Raw genomic sequence first — 16,806 nt, 5'->3', positions numbered from 1 at the left:
TGCACCTACCTAACCTAACTACACCTCATCCTACCTTCCTTCTTACCACCAACAGCCTACTGACTTACGCATCTCCCCTCCCAAACAAACAAGCAACAGTTCCCCTTCAAGTGAGAGGAGGACGAAGGGAGAGGCAAGGTTACTTTGTGTTTACTGATGAAGAGGAAGCGCCAACACACGCGACCACCAACCCTACTCAAGGGGGAGCTTGGATGACGTTTACTGACGTGAGGGACTTGGCTGACAGTGGTGTGAGGGCCTTGGCTGACACTCACTGATGTGAGGGACTTGGCTGACATTCACTGGTGTGAGGGACTTGGCTGACATATATTGTTGTGAGGAACTTGCCAGAAAGTCACTGATGTGAGGGATCTGGCTGACTCCCACTGACATGAGAGACTTGGCTGACACTTAGCCAAGAGAAGACGACCATGATGATCCCGTACCATGCACTGCGACCTCATTTACCTTCCACGTAAGAGACATGTACAAAGCAGGATGCTGGAGACAGGAGACAGACGAAGACAATGTACGTGCGAAGACATTCCGAACACCAAGACGTCCAAAGAACGACTTGAGGACATGACTGAGACAGGCTGAGGGATGACCTCGGGTCACCATCAGTGACCTTAGCAGTAGCACACCTCCCTCAGCCAAGGACGCACAGCAGCAGAGCCAGAAACACCAGAGACGGGACGCCGATGGCTGGGACCTTAAAGGTGAGGCACTCCGCCGACAACTGGCTACCTCCGTCAACGTCCCAGAAAACAAAAGAAATTTTTAACTATCCTGCGAGGACTGGGAGAGGCTCCCCCCCGCCTCCACTTCCTCCCTTTAGACTCCAGGGAGGACAACACACTGCGTCCTGGAAAGCCGACCGCTCGAGCAAGGGACCCTGAAGAAAAAGAAGATATTCTGGTCAAGTAATTGGCGTATGTCTGGTGGGGGAAGATGGTACCCAGCCATCTCCAGGGCAACTTGTTGCAGGAGCTACACCGCGCTCTGTAACCCTACAGCTGGGGCTGTGCCTTGGTAAGCTCTCCTGTAACCCTACAGCTGGGACTGTAAGTAACCGTGCCTGTACCCCTTCCGTTCTGAACTAATGTCGAACTTTCCATAACTCCTAAAACTAAAACTGACCCAAGCTTTCCTGTAGGTCGAAAGCTAAAGCTAACCTCATAAACTGTGAGGCCCAACAGCTAGAACTAACCTCATACCAGGAAGCCCCACTGCTACAACTAACCTCATACACTGGTGCAGGAGGCAGACTGTGAGGCAATGGCCTCCACTACTGTTCACATCCGGTGGCAGAGAAGACTGACCTTGTGAGTGGGGGAACCAATGTAACATTTCCTGTACCCGAAGACTACAGCGTCTGACCACACCGGGCTACAGCGTCTGCGACAGCCGAGGGACGTAAGCCCCAGGATCACAGAGAAGGCAAGAGATACGTATGAAAGAATGAAGGAAGGAACGACGGCAGGTGAGGGAGAGGTAGGAGGATGAAAGACAAGGAGGAGGTAGATAGAACACAGTATTGTGGCCACAGAGCCATACTCTCATCTACCAGACTCGAAACACGTACACCGTACGTAAAGTTTTGGAGGCCTGTGTGTCCCTCTCTTAACGTTCGTCTCAACTTCAATTTTTGAGGCTCGTCTCAATGCGTGTGCCATACCTTCCAAACTGGAGGCTCGTGTCTCCATGTACATACATTTCCCTCACTCTTGGAGGCCTGCCTCTCTACCTACAACACATTCCCCTCAGTCTTGGAGGCCTGCCTCTCTACCTACAACACATTCCCCTCAGTCTTGGAGGCCTGCCTCTCTACCTACAACACATTCACCTCAGTCTAGGAGGCCTGCCTCTCTACCCACAACACACACATGCGAGTGTGTAGGTTCGCCTCTCCCCACGTACACCTTACCGCCCAATTTAGGAGGGGGTCTCGTCACCGCCCCAGCTGGGGCCTGGCACTCCACTGCACAGTCGGACCGTCTGATGCAGCCGCCCCTCCCGGGGAATACAACACAGCTGACTCCTGCCGACGTGACCAGCTGCAGGAGAAGCTGGCAATAACGACAATAATAATCCTTGCACTCCACCACGGACTCTACTTAAGCCTCCGTAGATAAGATAAGGTTCACAGGCATTCTTTCCGTTATCTATTTGCCATCCTATCATCTCTACACTAATCCTCCGTGTCTCTGTTATCCTCTGCTGTCACAAACACCTTCCAAAAGGATGCAATCGTCTGCTACTGTTTGTATTTACGGTCGAATTCCTTCTACCTCGACCGACCAACAACATGGAGGCGATGGATGATTCCCCTCTCGCAGGGCGATTAAAGACGGTCAATTCCGTGGTGTTCTTAAGGCTTAAATCACCCGTAATGACTCGAGGATGTATGGGGGAAGAACGTGCGGACACTGCTATACGGGAGGTCACGTTATTATGTACTGACGGTCATACCAGATGCTGAGATCGTACCGTCGTACTCAAGGGATCGTACCGTCGTGCTCATAGTGCTGTACCGTCGTGCTCACGGGGCTGTACCGTCGTGGTTAAGGTGCAGAAGACAAAGGAGCATGTCAGGAACTGGGTCAAGCTTATACTGCAATAATGGTGAAGCCAAACACAGGACTCGCGCACCGCATCAACTTTAATATAACTCTCTCTCTCTCTCTCTCTCTCTCTCTCTCTCTCTCTCTCTCTCTCTCTCTCTCTCTCTCTCTCTCACACACACACACACACGAACCTCTTACATTTCTACGAGAGGGTGAGCTCCATTTCAGACGGAAGAGAAGCTGTGTGATTTAACTGTAATTGGAATGCCAGAAAGCATTTGACACCGTGCCACAGAGGAGGATGGGACAGATGCGGGACCTTCAGCCTGGAATAAGGGGAAGATTAGTCCGACGGTCAGACGATTATCTTAGTGGAAGGAACCATAGAACACATGGCCAGGGTAGCCATCCCGAAATGGGTTGGCCTCAACAGTGGAATGCCGCAGGGTTGGGTCCACGCACCACTGCTCTTCTTCATGTACCATACCCGCATGACTTGCCATAAAGAATCGAACCCATACCTGAATACGTTTTGCGGATGACGCCAAGGTCATAAGGGGAAGTGAGAGAGAGTGAGGACTGCATCAGCTTACAAGGGGACCTCGACAAATTCCAAGTGGTTCATGACCTTCAACCCGAGTAAACGTAAATGTAATGAGGTCAATGTACTGTGAAACAGGGACTCGATGTGGATGATATCTTAGAGGAAGTAAGCTGGAAGAGTCTGGTTATGAAGCTCAAGCTGACAGAAGTACAACGCTTCTGAAAAAGCTTGGCTACGGGACTTGTGACTACGCGGCTAAAGCTGATCAACAGATAGTGACTATCCAGATAAAGCTTGGCTATGGGGTTAAAGCTGACACAAGCAGAATATGTTCAAATAAAGCTGGTGACAAGAGAGAGAATTAAGTAGACACAGCTTAGTTCTACGGTTCAATCTGCCTGTAAATTCAGTGGCGTAACTCAATCCTACGCCAAATTAGCGGCAGTGGACACAGGAGCGACGCCAAATTAACAATGCGCGTGTCCACGCCAAACCAGTGGTACATAATGGCTTCGCAAAATTAGTAGACAGTCAAAATTAGTGGTGTACACAGTGGCCGCGTTTCCATCAAAACATGAAAACAGATTACGTATTCGTCACATTACCGCAAAATCACAGTCAAGTATTTCATACACAAATTTGACGTGGAAAATTAGATGAAATTTACCACAATGGCAATACCTCTCTCTCTAAATATCACGTGGCGAAATTTTCCTGTAAAATATACATACATACTTTTGAAGTGTAAGGTCAAATAATATTCCGGTTATATTGACCATTTGGCAGTTAATAATCAATACGTGGAAGAACACAGATGAATGTTTGAAACACGGCAAGGAACGCCACACATATACCAAGTTACCCTGCTCCACTGCTGTTACTCAAACCAGTCAGGCTGTTTGAGGCAGCGCCCTGCATCCTTACGTATACAATTGTTTTCAAACACCTTCACTAGGGAGGCCCCTAACGTTTCTAATCACAGGAGTTAATGAAAAACAATAACTTTCATTTTTTTCCTTTTTTTTCTCGTCTTGCAGGTTCTCAAAATCCAGCCCAACGCCTCACTGGAGACAGCACAATTCGCCCTTGCTCCGGAGCTCACTGTTAATATCATCTTCAATATAATCATCCTCAATATCTTTTACATTGCTCATAATATAATCGTCCTTTTTTTTTCCTACCTTCTGGTACAAGAGGCAGCTGTGTGTGTGTGTGTGTGTGTGTGTGTGTGTGTGTGTGTGTGTGTGTGTGTGTGGTGCCTACGTGCGTGTGTGCGGGTTGTGTACGTCCAAGCGGCGGGCCAGGGGACAAGGGCGGGTATTGTGATGGGTTGCGGGAGGGCCAGAGTCGCACTCCACCACAAACAACTCCACCTTACCCGCCACTTCCCTCCCTCCCTCCCTCCAGTGGAGGAAGACACACGCACTTCAGCCCTCCACCAACACCACCCCTCCACGCCACTTACAAACCAACTCAAACTACTGGTTGGGTGTAAAGGCGCACGTGAAGCCTCGTCACAATACACACAACCGCCAAGTACTTGTGTCCCGACGCTACGTTTTCTTTGCTTTCATGGGTCTAGTCTTACGATAGATTGGATGAACGTGAAAAAAGATTGCTGGAGGTTGCCCAACGACAAGAGCAGCTCTTGTTAATCGCTCTCCTCCACAATACTCCACTGAAGATGTAACCCACATATCGTTTTCCAATGCACCTCCATTTTCTATCGCTGGAGGGGAGACTCGCCCAGCACGGCCGCGCCGAGGAACCGTCCACTCCACTCCATCACTTCCTGGTCTTCCCTGCCGGAACATCGAAGTCTGGCCAGATAAGCGAGGGTTATTTCCTCGGGCCAGCTCTGCAAGGTAGTGCTCTATCCAGTCTAGGGTGGGTCACATCCTGACCCAACCCATCGGACCAGCTTAGGGTGGGTCAGATCCTGACCCAACGCACCGGACCAGTCTAGGGTGGGTCACATCCTGACCCAACCCACCGGACCAATCTAAGGTGGGGTCACATCCTGACCCAGCCCACCGGACCAGTCTAAGGTGGGGTCACATCCTGACCCTACCCACTGCCTCAGGTCATCAGTGTGTGGTCGGTGGCTGGCAGGTCATGTCATACGTCCTCCCTACCGACCGTATCATCGTACCTCTATGAAGGGGCACGTCTACCCCAACTTCCTTCGCCACTCTTATAATATAACCCCTTTCTCTCCCCCATTCCCCTTTCTTTTTAAACCTTTTAAGCATTTTTAAGATCTGCTCTCGATGAAGCCTCTACCCCCAGACCTACATAAGACAACCAAACACCCTGACAGAGAAAGATGTAAAAATCCTCCAAGATTTTCGAATCCAACTGGCTTGGATGAGAGCAAGTTTAGGAATGAAGTCCTTCTGCTCCTCCAGTTCGTCGGCAGGTTTGTGGTGGTAACTGCCTCGGGTGGAGGAGCCTTGGGCAACCTCAAGGCTGTTATCACAACCCTCCCCTTGACTGGTCCCCTGACTGTTCTGACAGAGTAACTGGTTGTTACAGTGGTGGAATACAGCATCTGAGCCCAGGACACTGGTACCTACCACTAGTCACCTTACAGTGTTGACCTTGACTTTCATCAATGGTGGTGGGTGCCTTGCCGTCCTCCACTGGTGTCATCTCAGAGGCGATATCATCTTACAGTGGCGCAGACGGTCAACCAGGCATTACCGTATGTTCCAAGTGAGTTGTGCTTCTTCCTTTGTCTCTATCTTCTGTAGCAAGCAGCAGCAGTCGAGCTGCCAGCCACACTCGCGTGCAACGCCCGTGCACACACCATCATGGGACAAAGGCGATTGACACACACACACACACACACACACACACACACACACACAACAGAGTGCATTCTGTGTTGGCAATAAACAAACAGTTTCTGGGGAACGTAAGATCAAGACAACAGCTTCATCTGACACCGAAGCTGATGACGTCCCACACTGACACCCGAGAGGGACACGCAGGATCGAAACCCAGACACGTTGTACACAGGGAAAAGATACTTTAAATCTATCTCTCAGAAACGTATCTACTTTACCATAAGACAGTTACCGAGGCGCCTCTCGAACCTCAAAGCTTGGTCGTGGGACCAAAATGCGACGTCGAGTTGGCCCTCTCTTCAATCTGGCTGTTGCAGCCAGGCAGGATTGGTTAGTCCAGGGAAACACAAGAGGAGTAGTTAAGTGTGGTACTAGGGAGAGTAGCGCGTGATGCACGTCCATACTACCCTACCATGCTGGTGGATATACATCTCCGCTACCCAAGCCACACCACCGCCAGATGACGCCTCTTGGCTTAATACACACATGTTCTTCTCCTGAGTATAGAAGACAACTAGACTGTGTTCTAGACGTTGTAGCAGTACAAGCAGCAGTGGTAGTAGTAGTAAAAGCAGTAGTAGTAGTAGTGGTGGTGGTGATGGTGGAAAAACTATACACAACGGAGGCTACAAGTCATGCAATCCCCATCTCCTCGCCCGCTGATACACCTGATACGAGAGAGGGAGGTATCGCTCACTGCGTCTGTACCCACACACACACACACACACACACACACACACACACAACACGCCCATGCCAAAGCCAAAGGTACTCAGCCCTGAGAAGAGGAGGAACACCTTGGACTATCTGTAGGCCGACTGCCCACAATGTGTGTGTGTGTGTGTGTGTGTGTGTGTGTGTGTGTGTGTGTGTGTGTGATTTTCTTCTGTGAATGTGTCTATGTAATTTCCAGTTTGTGATTATGTGTCTACCTATGATCAGGAAGTTATACACTCCTGCAGACTTATATTTTCACTGTCCTGTTCTCTGTACATGTTCACCACGTCGTGTTCAGCTTGTTCCTCAAGCCCTGAGGTACGGTTGGTGAGCATGTGTCTTGGCGTTCCTCCATCCTGTTGATCACCTTACCCAGCTGCTGTTCTGGGATGCGTCAGAATCCAGACAACAGATGTGGGTTAACATCCTCTTTGCCCCTGGGGAGTCTATAGACAGCTAGGGTGTCTCTTTGTAAGGCAGGAAGGCAGGCGGAGGAAGAGTGGGACATATTACCACGGTGTATCAACAAGTCCTTTAGGAAGAGTGGGACATATTACCACGGTGTATCAACAAGTCCTTCAGGGGCGTATGACAACAGCTCAGGGTATGGGAGACTTATGGTGCTAGTACTAGGATATCGTGGAGGATATGAGTAAGGTAACCACACAGTTGTCTGTAGGACAGGCCCACGTGTCCCCTGTGTACGTGTGTGTGTGTGTGTGTGTGTGTGTGTGTGTGTGTGTGTGTGTGTGTGTGTCAACAAACACACACGTGTTAAGGCATGGTACATATATACAAGGTTGGGAGACGGGGAAACATGGGTTTAAAACACCGTGTCCGTAACACACAAACAATAATCAGGCAGTAATCATGCAGTAATCAAGTAGTAATCAAACAGTAATCACAAACAGCAACGCTGGGGAGGTACTTACTGAAAAAATCCTTCTTGGAGAGATTCTTCGCACACAGAACTGGAAAGAGAGAGAGAAACATGGCGTTAGTTGTGGACCAGATCTGGGCGAGCGACCCCATGCCAGCAAGACGACACTACGACCCATGAGTATGATGGGCCAGCCACGTTATCATACCTAAGGGTCGTGCCATCCAGCTCGAGGGTCGTACCATCGCGCATCAAGGACTGTAACAACGACCTCCGTGAGGGGGGCTCATACCACATCTCGACACTCAGGAAGACCTCGAAAGCTACCAGTGTCCCGGGCGAGTACTTCGACCAGTGTCCTGGGCGGGTACTTCGACCAGTGTCCTGGGCCGGTACTTCGACCAGTGTCCTGGGCGGGTACTTCGACCAGACCCAACATTATCTATATACGTAACATCATCATCAACCTAGCGATAAGAACATCACCATCTGGTTGGTCCTATTACAAACAAACACTTCCTTCAAACTTCCTTCTCCAAACAAACACTTCCTTCAAACTTCCTTCTCCAAGCAAACACTTCCTTCAAACTGCTTTCCCCCCAATCAAACACTTCCTTCAGCCTGTTCTACCCCTAAATCAAACACTTCCATCAGACAACATACGTAAACACAATGTTTGACAATAATAATCAGGAAAAAATCAAACATATTCTCTCTCTCTCTCTCTCTCTCTCTCTCTCTCTCTCTCTCTCTCTCTCTCTCTCTCTCTCTCTCTCTCGCAGGCACTTCAAGTCTCACAACACCCGGCATGAACTTACTCAAGCCAGCCAGCCACTCGGGGAATACCTCCCCAGTGAGTAATATCGAGGCTGGTGAGTCTGTGGTGATGACAAGGTTTACTTAAGACTCCCTCACTCACTCACTCACTCACTTCCTCTCTCCCCTCCCCGTCCTGAGCAGGAAACGGTCATATCGTTAAGGCAAGTTTCCTCTGGTATACAAACAGTAGTGATAGAGGCAGCACACACACACACACACACACACACACACAAAACAGGAAGTTCCTATCATTTATATTACGAAAAATGAAAAAAAAAAACATGAGTGGTTAATGGTACACAATATTGAAACCTTATCGTGTGCGAGGCTGCAGAAGTGTTGGACATTTTGCGAACACTGTGGTTCACTGACGCCAAGTTGGCTGGTGTTAAGTTAGGTTAGGTCAGTAGGAACATGGATGGTTCACTGGTAACGTCTGGGTTAAGTTTGATTATGGTGAATTAGGTTGGGTTAGGGTGAGCTGAGATGGGGTGGTGTGGCCTTGACTGGTTTACGTTAGGCTTGGGTGTGTTTAGCTAGGCTAGGCTAGGCTCGGGTATGTTTGGCTAGACTAAGCTAGGGAATGTTAGGCTACGCTGGGCTAGGCTAGGCTTGGTAAGGATAGGATGGGCTAGGCTAAAGTTGGTCTGGCTGAGATAAATCTGGAAAGGTTGTGTTTTGTTACATTATGTTACGTTCTGTCAGCCAACACACAAACCTCACTTGTCAGGTTCTGTTCTTAATACACCTCCTTCCCCTCACCAACACTCCCATAGAAAAAAAAAAAAAAGAAAATCTTACAACGAAAACGAAGTAATGCAGCCATGTCCTGACCCGACCTTAGGGGTCACAGCCTCGAACCCAGATCCCCTACGATTGCACAGCTGAGCCATCGCCCAGCACGCCACTATCTGCACGCGTCGGCCCGCCTTATCAGGTCCGACGAAACCCCAACAGGCTGTTCCTTCAGGCATCGCATTACACAAACAGTTTAACTGATCATCAAGGATAAGAATGCCCCCATGTTTACCCACGCCACCCGTGCCACTATATACAGCCAGGTCCACACTCCACCACGGTCTATCGCGATCTATCATTATCTATCATCATGGATAGTAGTGAAGGGGCAAGTGACCTGACCACCACGAAAAGACTGGACTACCACAGCATGTAAACATGGGGGGGGGGGGGGGCTGTGGAGACCCCGGGGGTGTTGAGACGAAACCAAAAATGTCGTACTCCAGCAGTGACGTCACGAACATGTAAAAGCAGTGACGTCAGAGAATGTACCGGAGGTGACGTCAGAGCACGGCATTAATATGTACCCCAGAGAAAGAGAGAAATAAAAGGTTACTGTGGCAGAGGAGAAGCGAAACCCTTCCAAATGTTGAACTTTTCACAACGCATCCAAGGGATCTTCTGATGACCCCTGAATTCCTGCCTCCAACTAGATAAATATGAGAGAGAGAGAGAGAGAGAGAGAGAGAGAGAGAGAGAGAGAGAGAGAGAGAGAGAGAGAGAGAGAGAGAGAGAGAGAGAGAGAATGCTTCTGGTAACAGCACGTCAAGTACACGTTCAGTAATCAATTACCACTAGTTCAAAATTTGTCCTCAAGTCTCCCAGCCGTTCATCAGTTCACCATTACATTTACAATATTTACACTTACATTTACAATATTTACACTTACATTTACAATATTTACACTCGCACAACTTTTTAAACTTTCCCTCTCGTATCAGTTTTCAAAGTGAGTTACATCGCTGACGGCTTGGTTCAGCTTATCAAGCTTCTTGGTCCAGCATGTCAAGCTTGGTCCAGCTTGTCAGGCCTAGTCCAGCTTGTCAGGCTTGGTCCAGTTTCTCAAGCGTGGTTCAACAAGTCAAGCTTGCTCCAGCTTGTCATGCCTGGTCCAGCCTGCCAAGCTTGTTCCAGCCTGTCAAGCTTGGACCAGTACGTCATGCCTGGTCTAGCACAGCAACCTCCCCCCCCCCACCGCAGACCACCCACTTCCCTACCCCCCACCCCACCCCTCACCAGGCCTAGGGGCAACAGTGGCCATTTCCCCAAGAATGTCAGCGAACACCAAGGCTTCTGTACCGGGGCCGAGCAGGAGGTGGACCGGCGTCCCCTGGGGGTGAGCGGGGGACAATATTACCGGGGGGGAGAAGTGGTGGGGAGGGTGAGGTGAGGGGAGGTTGCCTACTAGATATGCACAATTACCCATAATGCCTTCAGCCAGATCTCAGACACACCGGGTGTGCACTATCTGTCCACCTGTCCTCGTTTACTCACATCATAACTACCAGTATGAAGACGAGGACGATAATAGTTAAGACACAGTAGCTAATTCCGAGCCTCAGACTCATGTCTAACACACATAGGGGGGGGGGTCGAACCATGGACCAGACTTATGTCTAAGACACATGGGGGGTCGAACCATGGACCAGACTTATGTCTTAGCGAGAGCGCCGTCGAAGCAAGGCCCCGCCCTTGTGGGACGCCCGTCAAAGCCTTGTAATCTTCCAATTTCTTCACTTTATTTACCAGCCACACATTGCTATGGCCAGGCGGCGCAAGGCCATCACTCGACGCACTTGTGAGTGTACACAAAGCTGATACACTTCGAGGTTAAGTGCACCTGTGACAACAGAGGTCGTCCTCAAGGCCGTTCTGTTACTCAAGCAGTTTACAGAGTTTACGACACCCCGAGACGACAGGCGTAAACCAGGAGGTAAACAGATACTCTCACACTCACCCCTGAAGCCTTGGCAATATTCAAAGACCGTCTAATATTCCGGGGAAACTGATATTCAGGAGACTACATACATCAAACTGTGAGTGACTAATATTCAGGGGGAGATAATATTCAATGTGACTACTGTGTACAGGACGAACCAATAACCACACCAAATGAAGTCCATGACTTCAAATTTCTACCATCGCCTCTAAGACTCTCTCTCTCTCTCTCTCTCTCTCTCTCTCTCTCTCTCTCCCGGGGGTGTGGGGGGTTGGAGAGCGTCCTCCGGGAGGCTGCTGACCCACACACCACCACCACACCACCAAGGCTGCTCGTCAAGGTCTATGGTCGCATCTGACATCACAAGACGGTACAACATCCGTACTACACACGACCGGTACGACCACGACGACCACTGATGGGTACGACCACACTCACGACAAACACCTGGCCCAGTGGCTGTCACGTTCCCCTCCCTGGACCCGTTAGCTGTCTTGCCCTGCCCCATCCACATGGGGATGCTGCAGCCTGGGTTCTCACTCCACAATCATACAGCCTCACCAGCTCACACACAACACCGGAGAACACGTAAAACACACACACACACACACACACACCTCAACTGCCCTGTCCACACCCTGGCCAGAAAACAGACGCCACCACCATAATTCCAGACCCAATGTCCCTGCCGGTGGACGTGGCTTACTCCCCGAGCGCTGCAGGGGATCCATAAAATGGTACCTTGGTTTGCTAGGCGATCCGAACCACGCAATCTCTGCTCCTAGTTCCCAACTTTGAAGTCTGAAGTTCGCAAGTCCCCAACCCGTAGCTCCGATTTCCCAGTCCGGAGCTCCGAGTCCCCGAACCGAAGCCTCGAGCCCCCGGGAGAGTTGTTGAGACGCTTCTTCCTTCACTATCTCCGGACGGTAAGCCAGCGGCTTCGGGGAGGTAAAGATAAAAAAAAATCGACTCTGCGTGAGGGTGTAATGAGACCCAAATTACCATGCTCACCTCCCGCTGGAGGTAGAGCAAAGGAAACTCAGCTTTAAGGACCACGGAGACAAGCGCGAAAGCCTTAATGATTGGTGAACAAGAGACCTAAGTAAACTCAAGAGTCTGCATCAAGTGTCCTTAAAGAGAGATAGATAAACAGATACATATAGATAGATTAGAGAGACTGACAGACGAAGAGAGAGACCGATAGACAGACTGACATATGTATATAGACAGAAAGACAAGTAGACAGATAAATAGATACAGAAATATAGTGATTTGTAGACAGACAGACATGCAGATACACAGACATGTAGACAGACAGTGCTGTATGTATACAGGTAAGACAGCAAGACAGTGGCTCCATTCTGAGAAATCGAACCGTACCGTCGCGCTCAAGGGTTGTGTCGTCGTGCTCAAGGGTCGTACCGTCGCGCTCAAGCGTAGTGTCGTCGCGCTCAAGGGTTGTGTCGTCGCGCTCAAGGGTCGTACCGTCGCGCTCAAGGGTAGTGTCGTCGCGCTCAAGGGTCGTGTCGTCGTGCTCAAGGGGTTAATTCCCCCAGGCAAGAGGGAGTTAAATCCACAAGATCCAACACGGCGGAAGCGGAGGACGAACACACAACTCTAGCTACTATGTTCTCTATAAATAAGGCTGAAAGTCCCCTACACACACACGACTCCACACATCTGCCACACATAACACTTTCGCCAGAGGACTACCGACTTTATAACCCCGGGACGGAAGGCCGAAAATCGGCCGCCTCTGCGAATGTCCACTGGCTTCCCCGTGGTTTCTGGGTACAATGGACTCTATTCATTCTAGCCACAGGGAAGGTTATCGTCCCCACGCTGTCCATTCACCTGACGACCTATGACCTGACGACTTTATTCGCTATTCCATTATTGTAACAATTTCCCACGGGTCGTGTATATATATATATATATATATATATATATATATATATATATATGTGTGTGTGTGTGTGTGTGTGTGTGTGTGTGTGTGTATTATTACTATTATTTTGCTTTGTCGCTGTCTCCCGCGTTTGCGAGGTAGCGCAAGGAAACAGACGAAAGAAATGGCCCAACCTACCCCCATACACATGTGTGTGTATATATATATATATATATATATATATATATATATATATATATATATATATACACACACAAGGGTGGTACCGCTGTACAGGAGCCGTACTCCCAGGCTTTATAATGTTATCGCCCATATCCCATTTATCATCATAATTTATAATATATTCAAGACATCCTTCTTTCCACTACGAATAGCTACAGTTACACTCGCGAACGGCAAGGTGAGCACTGGGTCTGAGGTCATGACCTGACCTTCTCCAAAATGTGTGTGTGTGTGTGTGTGTGTGTGTGTAATGTCTTCAACCTTCCCTCCACCCCTCCTCGCTAGACCAACCCCCCCAAACTACGTCACCGCTCTAACAACCCAATTCAACACAGACCACGACACACCGTCTAACGGTGCATCACACCTCGCCTCACGGACGCCCCCAACAGAAGCCACGCTAATGTCCCACGCCAGCAAGCACGACTGCCAGCGCCCCTGACACAGCAAGCACATGGAAAGTCATGTGCCATTCGACCACTCATCTCCCCCCTCCCCCCCTTCATGGTGCAGCCCCGCCACCCACAGCTATATATAGACAGGAGGGGGGCGGGGCTTCGGTGGTGGTGACGTCTACAGACGTAATACGTCATGCATGATGCACCCGTGACGTCATGACAGGTGTGTGCGTGTGTGTGTATATATATAGAAGCGGCAGCAGCAGGTCCAGGCAGAGCTCGCCTCCAGGCAGAGGCAGGTCAAGGTCTTGTGTGCACCACCCACGTGAACCTTGTGACCTTTGACCTTCCCGGAGTCATGTTATCCCCGATGTGGGACGCCAGTGACAATAACAGTTTTTTTTTTTTCTCTCTCTCTCTCTCTCTCTCTCTCTCTCTCTCTCTCTCTCTCTCTCATACATACGACAAACCACGTACCTCCCACGACTCGTTCTTCGTAAATCTCAATTTCCCAGGCGGTTAGCGCGTGGGCAAAGGTTCGTTGCAAATACAAATAAATAAGTGTCTCTCTCGAACCTCTGGAGAGAGAGAGAGAGAGAGAGAGAGAGAGAGAGAGAGAGAGAGAGAGAGAGAGAGAGAGAGAGAGAGAGAGAGAGAGAGATGAGTTCAGGACTTTTTAAAAAGGTGAAGAGGCCAATACAGGTGTACCACAGGGTAGTACTTCAATCCCCTCTCCCTCCCACCGACCCAATACGTAGCCTTGACCTGACCTGACCTGACCCGACCTTTGGCAGTGACCACCTCCACCAACAGGTGTTCTGTCATGGACCTGACATTGGAGCCGCCTGAACCATCATATTATTTCCAAACTAATGACATAATCACCGGCCATGATCGCCACTATCCCAGCAACACTACGGGAGGCAACGCTGGATGGAAAATAAATTCAAGAGCAACATTAACCTGGCAACACAAACGGCAACACACACGGCGGGTCCTTCCACAGTGTTGCGATAAATGAGGAGATAGAACACTGTCTCCCACACCCACACTATTCCAATGACCTTCATTTTCTGTACTGACTCCCAGGACAACACACACGATATAAACTACTGTATGAACTCGATTTTAGAATCTATTCCGTTAAACACCCTACACGCACTATACAACTGACTGTATAAACTCAAAATCGAAAGTACGAAATACCACACAAACACACACGGTAGCTTTCAAACACAAGCGTGAAAAATACCCTTCCAATCACACCAAACAGGTACAGTCAAATACATCAAATTATCGATAATAGATCATCCATTACATCAAATAATCAGGAACAGATTATCCATCACCAGCCAGTTCCATACATAATACGCCATTACTCACCAGTACAGATACAAACACACTTATAAATACGCAGGCTTTTATCAATACTGCTCGTCATTGCACAGGAATGAGGGCATACGACCCTTAAACACGACAGAACGACCATTGAGAACGACGGAACGACCACTGACGGTCCTATGACGGTGCGATCCCTGAGGACGACGGAACGAACCACTGGGCACGACGGAACGACCCTCGAGGTATGCAGTACGTTTGAAACAGGTGCGCCCGGGACACAAGCTGTTCAAAGATCATCCTTCTGCAACACTATGTCCAACAACACAAACTGTCCCAATTACTGATCCTTGCCTAATTTCTCTCTCTCTCTCTCTCTCTCTCTCTCTCTCTCTCTCTCTCTCTCTCTCTCTCTCTCTCTCTCTCTCTCACCTCATGGAAATGCCTCAACCCCCCGACTCTCCCAAGCGGACACTGGTGCCACACACCTGATCAATCAGAGATAACAATCAATGAAATCTCCACCTCCTCTGCCAGGGAGGAGGAGGAGGTAGAGGTGGGGGAGGTGGGGGAGAAGGAGGAGGAGGATGTGGGAGGAGACAGGAGGAGGAGGAGGAGGAACTATCCTTTTACCTAAGTATCCTGACGTCTCTCTGACCGACTGATGGCTCTATCACAGTGGCTGGGGCCGGTGTCCAGCAGGGGGTCACGCCTGGCGAGGTCAAGTGCTGTTGTTGACCAAGCGTCCGTGTGATACGATGACCAATCACCCTAGCCTCTCTCCAAATGCCTCTGATTAATGGGATCGAATCGTCCATAAAAAAAAAACACACAAGTAACCCCACTCCGAGCTGCACCAAATGTACAAAAACAAGTTTTTTAAAAATTCAAATGAAGCCACTTTTTCTCTATGATCACACAGGGAAGTGCAGAATAACATTACTACTTCACTACAAGAGGAGGCACCTTGCCTTTTGGGGTACATTCTGCCACACGTATTTGATGAAAACCCTTGACCTAAACTCCTGCAGTTGCCGTCGACATCGAACTCCCGAAGACCCACCCGGTCTTCGGGAAGAGGCAGGCGTTCGAGCCTTCGTGGTCCTTGGGCGGAATTAACACATCCAAGGTCAGCATCTGACACCCAGGCCTACCGTCTCCTTCACGACCACTCACTGGCGGCCATGTGAGCACACGGGGTGCATGTCGGTCCCACATGACGCAGTAAACCTGCCGGTACCAAGAACCATCTAGTACTTCTTCAACGCCAGACGACACCCCAGCGAAGGCGGTCCCTCAACCTCGTCGCGCCCACGAGGTTGTCTGTATCGCTACGAGAATACATAAAGTGACAGCCCTGACGACCATCTTAATCCCTTGACCAGGACGGTACGACCCTTGAGCAGGATGGTACTGCCCTTGAGCAGGATGGTACGACCCTTGAGCAGGATGGTACTGCCCTTGAGCAGGACGGTACTGCCCTTGAGCAGGATGGCACGGCCCTTGAGCACGATGGTACGACCCTTGAGCATGGAGGCCAGGACTACGACCAGTCCACGATGCCCAGGTGAGTGTGGTATGGGCGGCGGCCTCCTGGGAGACGCGAATGAGGTCCAAATTATCCACACACACACACACTGGGCCACCCGCACCACCTCTTAAATAGCATCAAGTAAATGGGGGAGACTCTAGCATCCCCGGAGCTCCTACCTGACGCACAGTACAGTGACTGTTATGTATACAGCCTGGTATTCTGCCCCTAGACCTCCCTTCTATAGGATACCTGCAGCGCTCAGGAAGCTGGCCAAGTCTACCGGGAGGAAGCA

At 49.8% G+C, this 16,806-nt stretch overlaps 1 protein-coding gene across 4 annotated transcripts in view; it reads right to left on the bottom strand.

Annotated features, from left to right (window-relative positions):
• Smurf (SMAD specific E3 ubiquitin protein ligase) overlaps window positions 1-16,806 on the bottom strand; it is a 127,387-nt gene that overhangs the window by 83,676 nt on the left and 26,905 nt on the right. For all 4 annotated transcript variants that reach the window (XM_071694931.1, XM_071694933.1, XM_071694932.1 and 1 more), the window contains exon 2: window positions 7,610-7,648. In XM_071694931.1, the coding sequence (XP_071551032.1) occupies window positions 7,610-7,648 (39 nt within the window). The remainder of the gene's footprint in view (window positions 1-7,609; window positions 7,649-16,806) is intronic.

Source organism: Panulirus ornatus, chromosome 57 (assembly GCF_036320965.1).
Source record: "Panulirus ornatus isolate Po-2019 chromosome 57, ASM3632096v1, whole genome shotgun sequence".
Classification (NCBI taxonomy): domain Eukaryota; kingdom Metazoa; phylum Arthropoda; class Malacostraca; order Decapoda; family Palinuridae; genus Panulirus; species Panulirus ornatus.
Note: the sequence above shows the minus strand (reverse complement) of the source record. Positions and strands in the feature narration are given on the sequence as shown.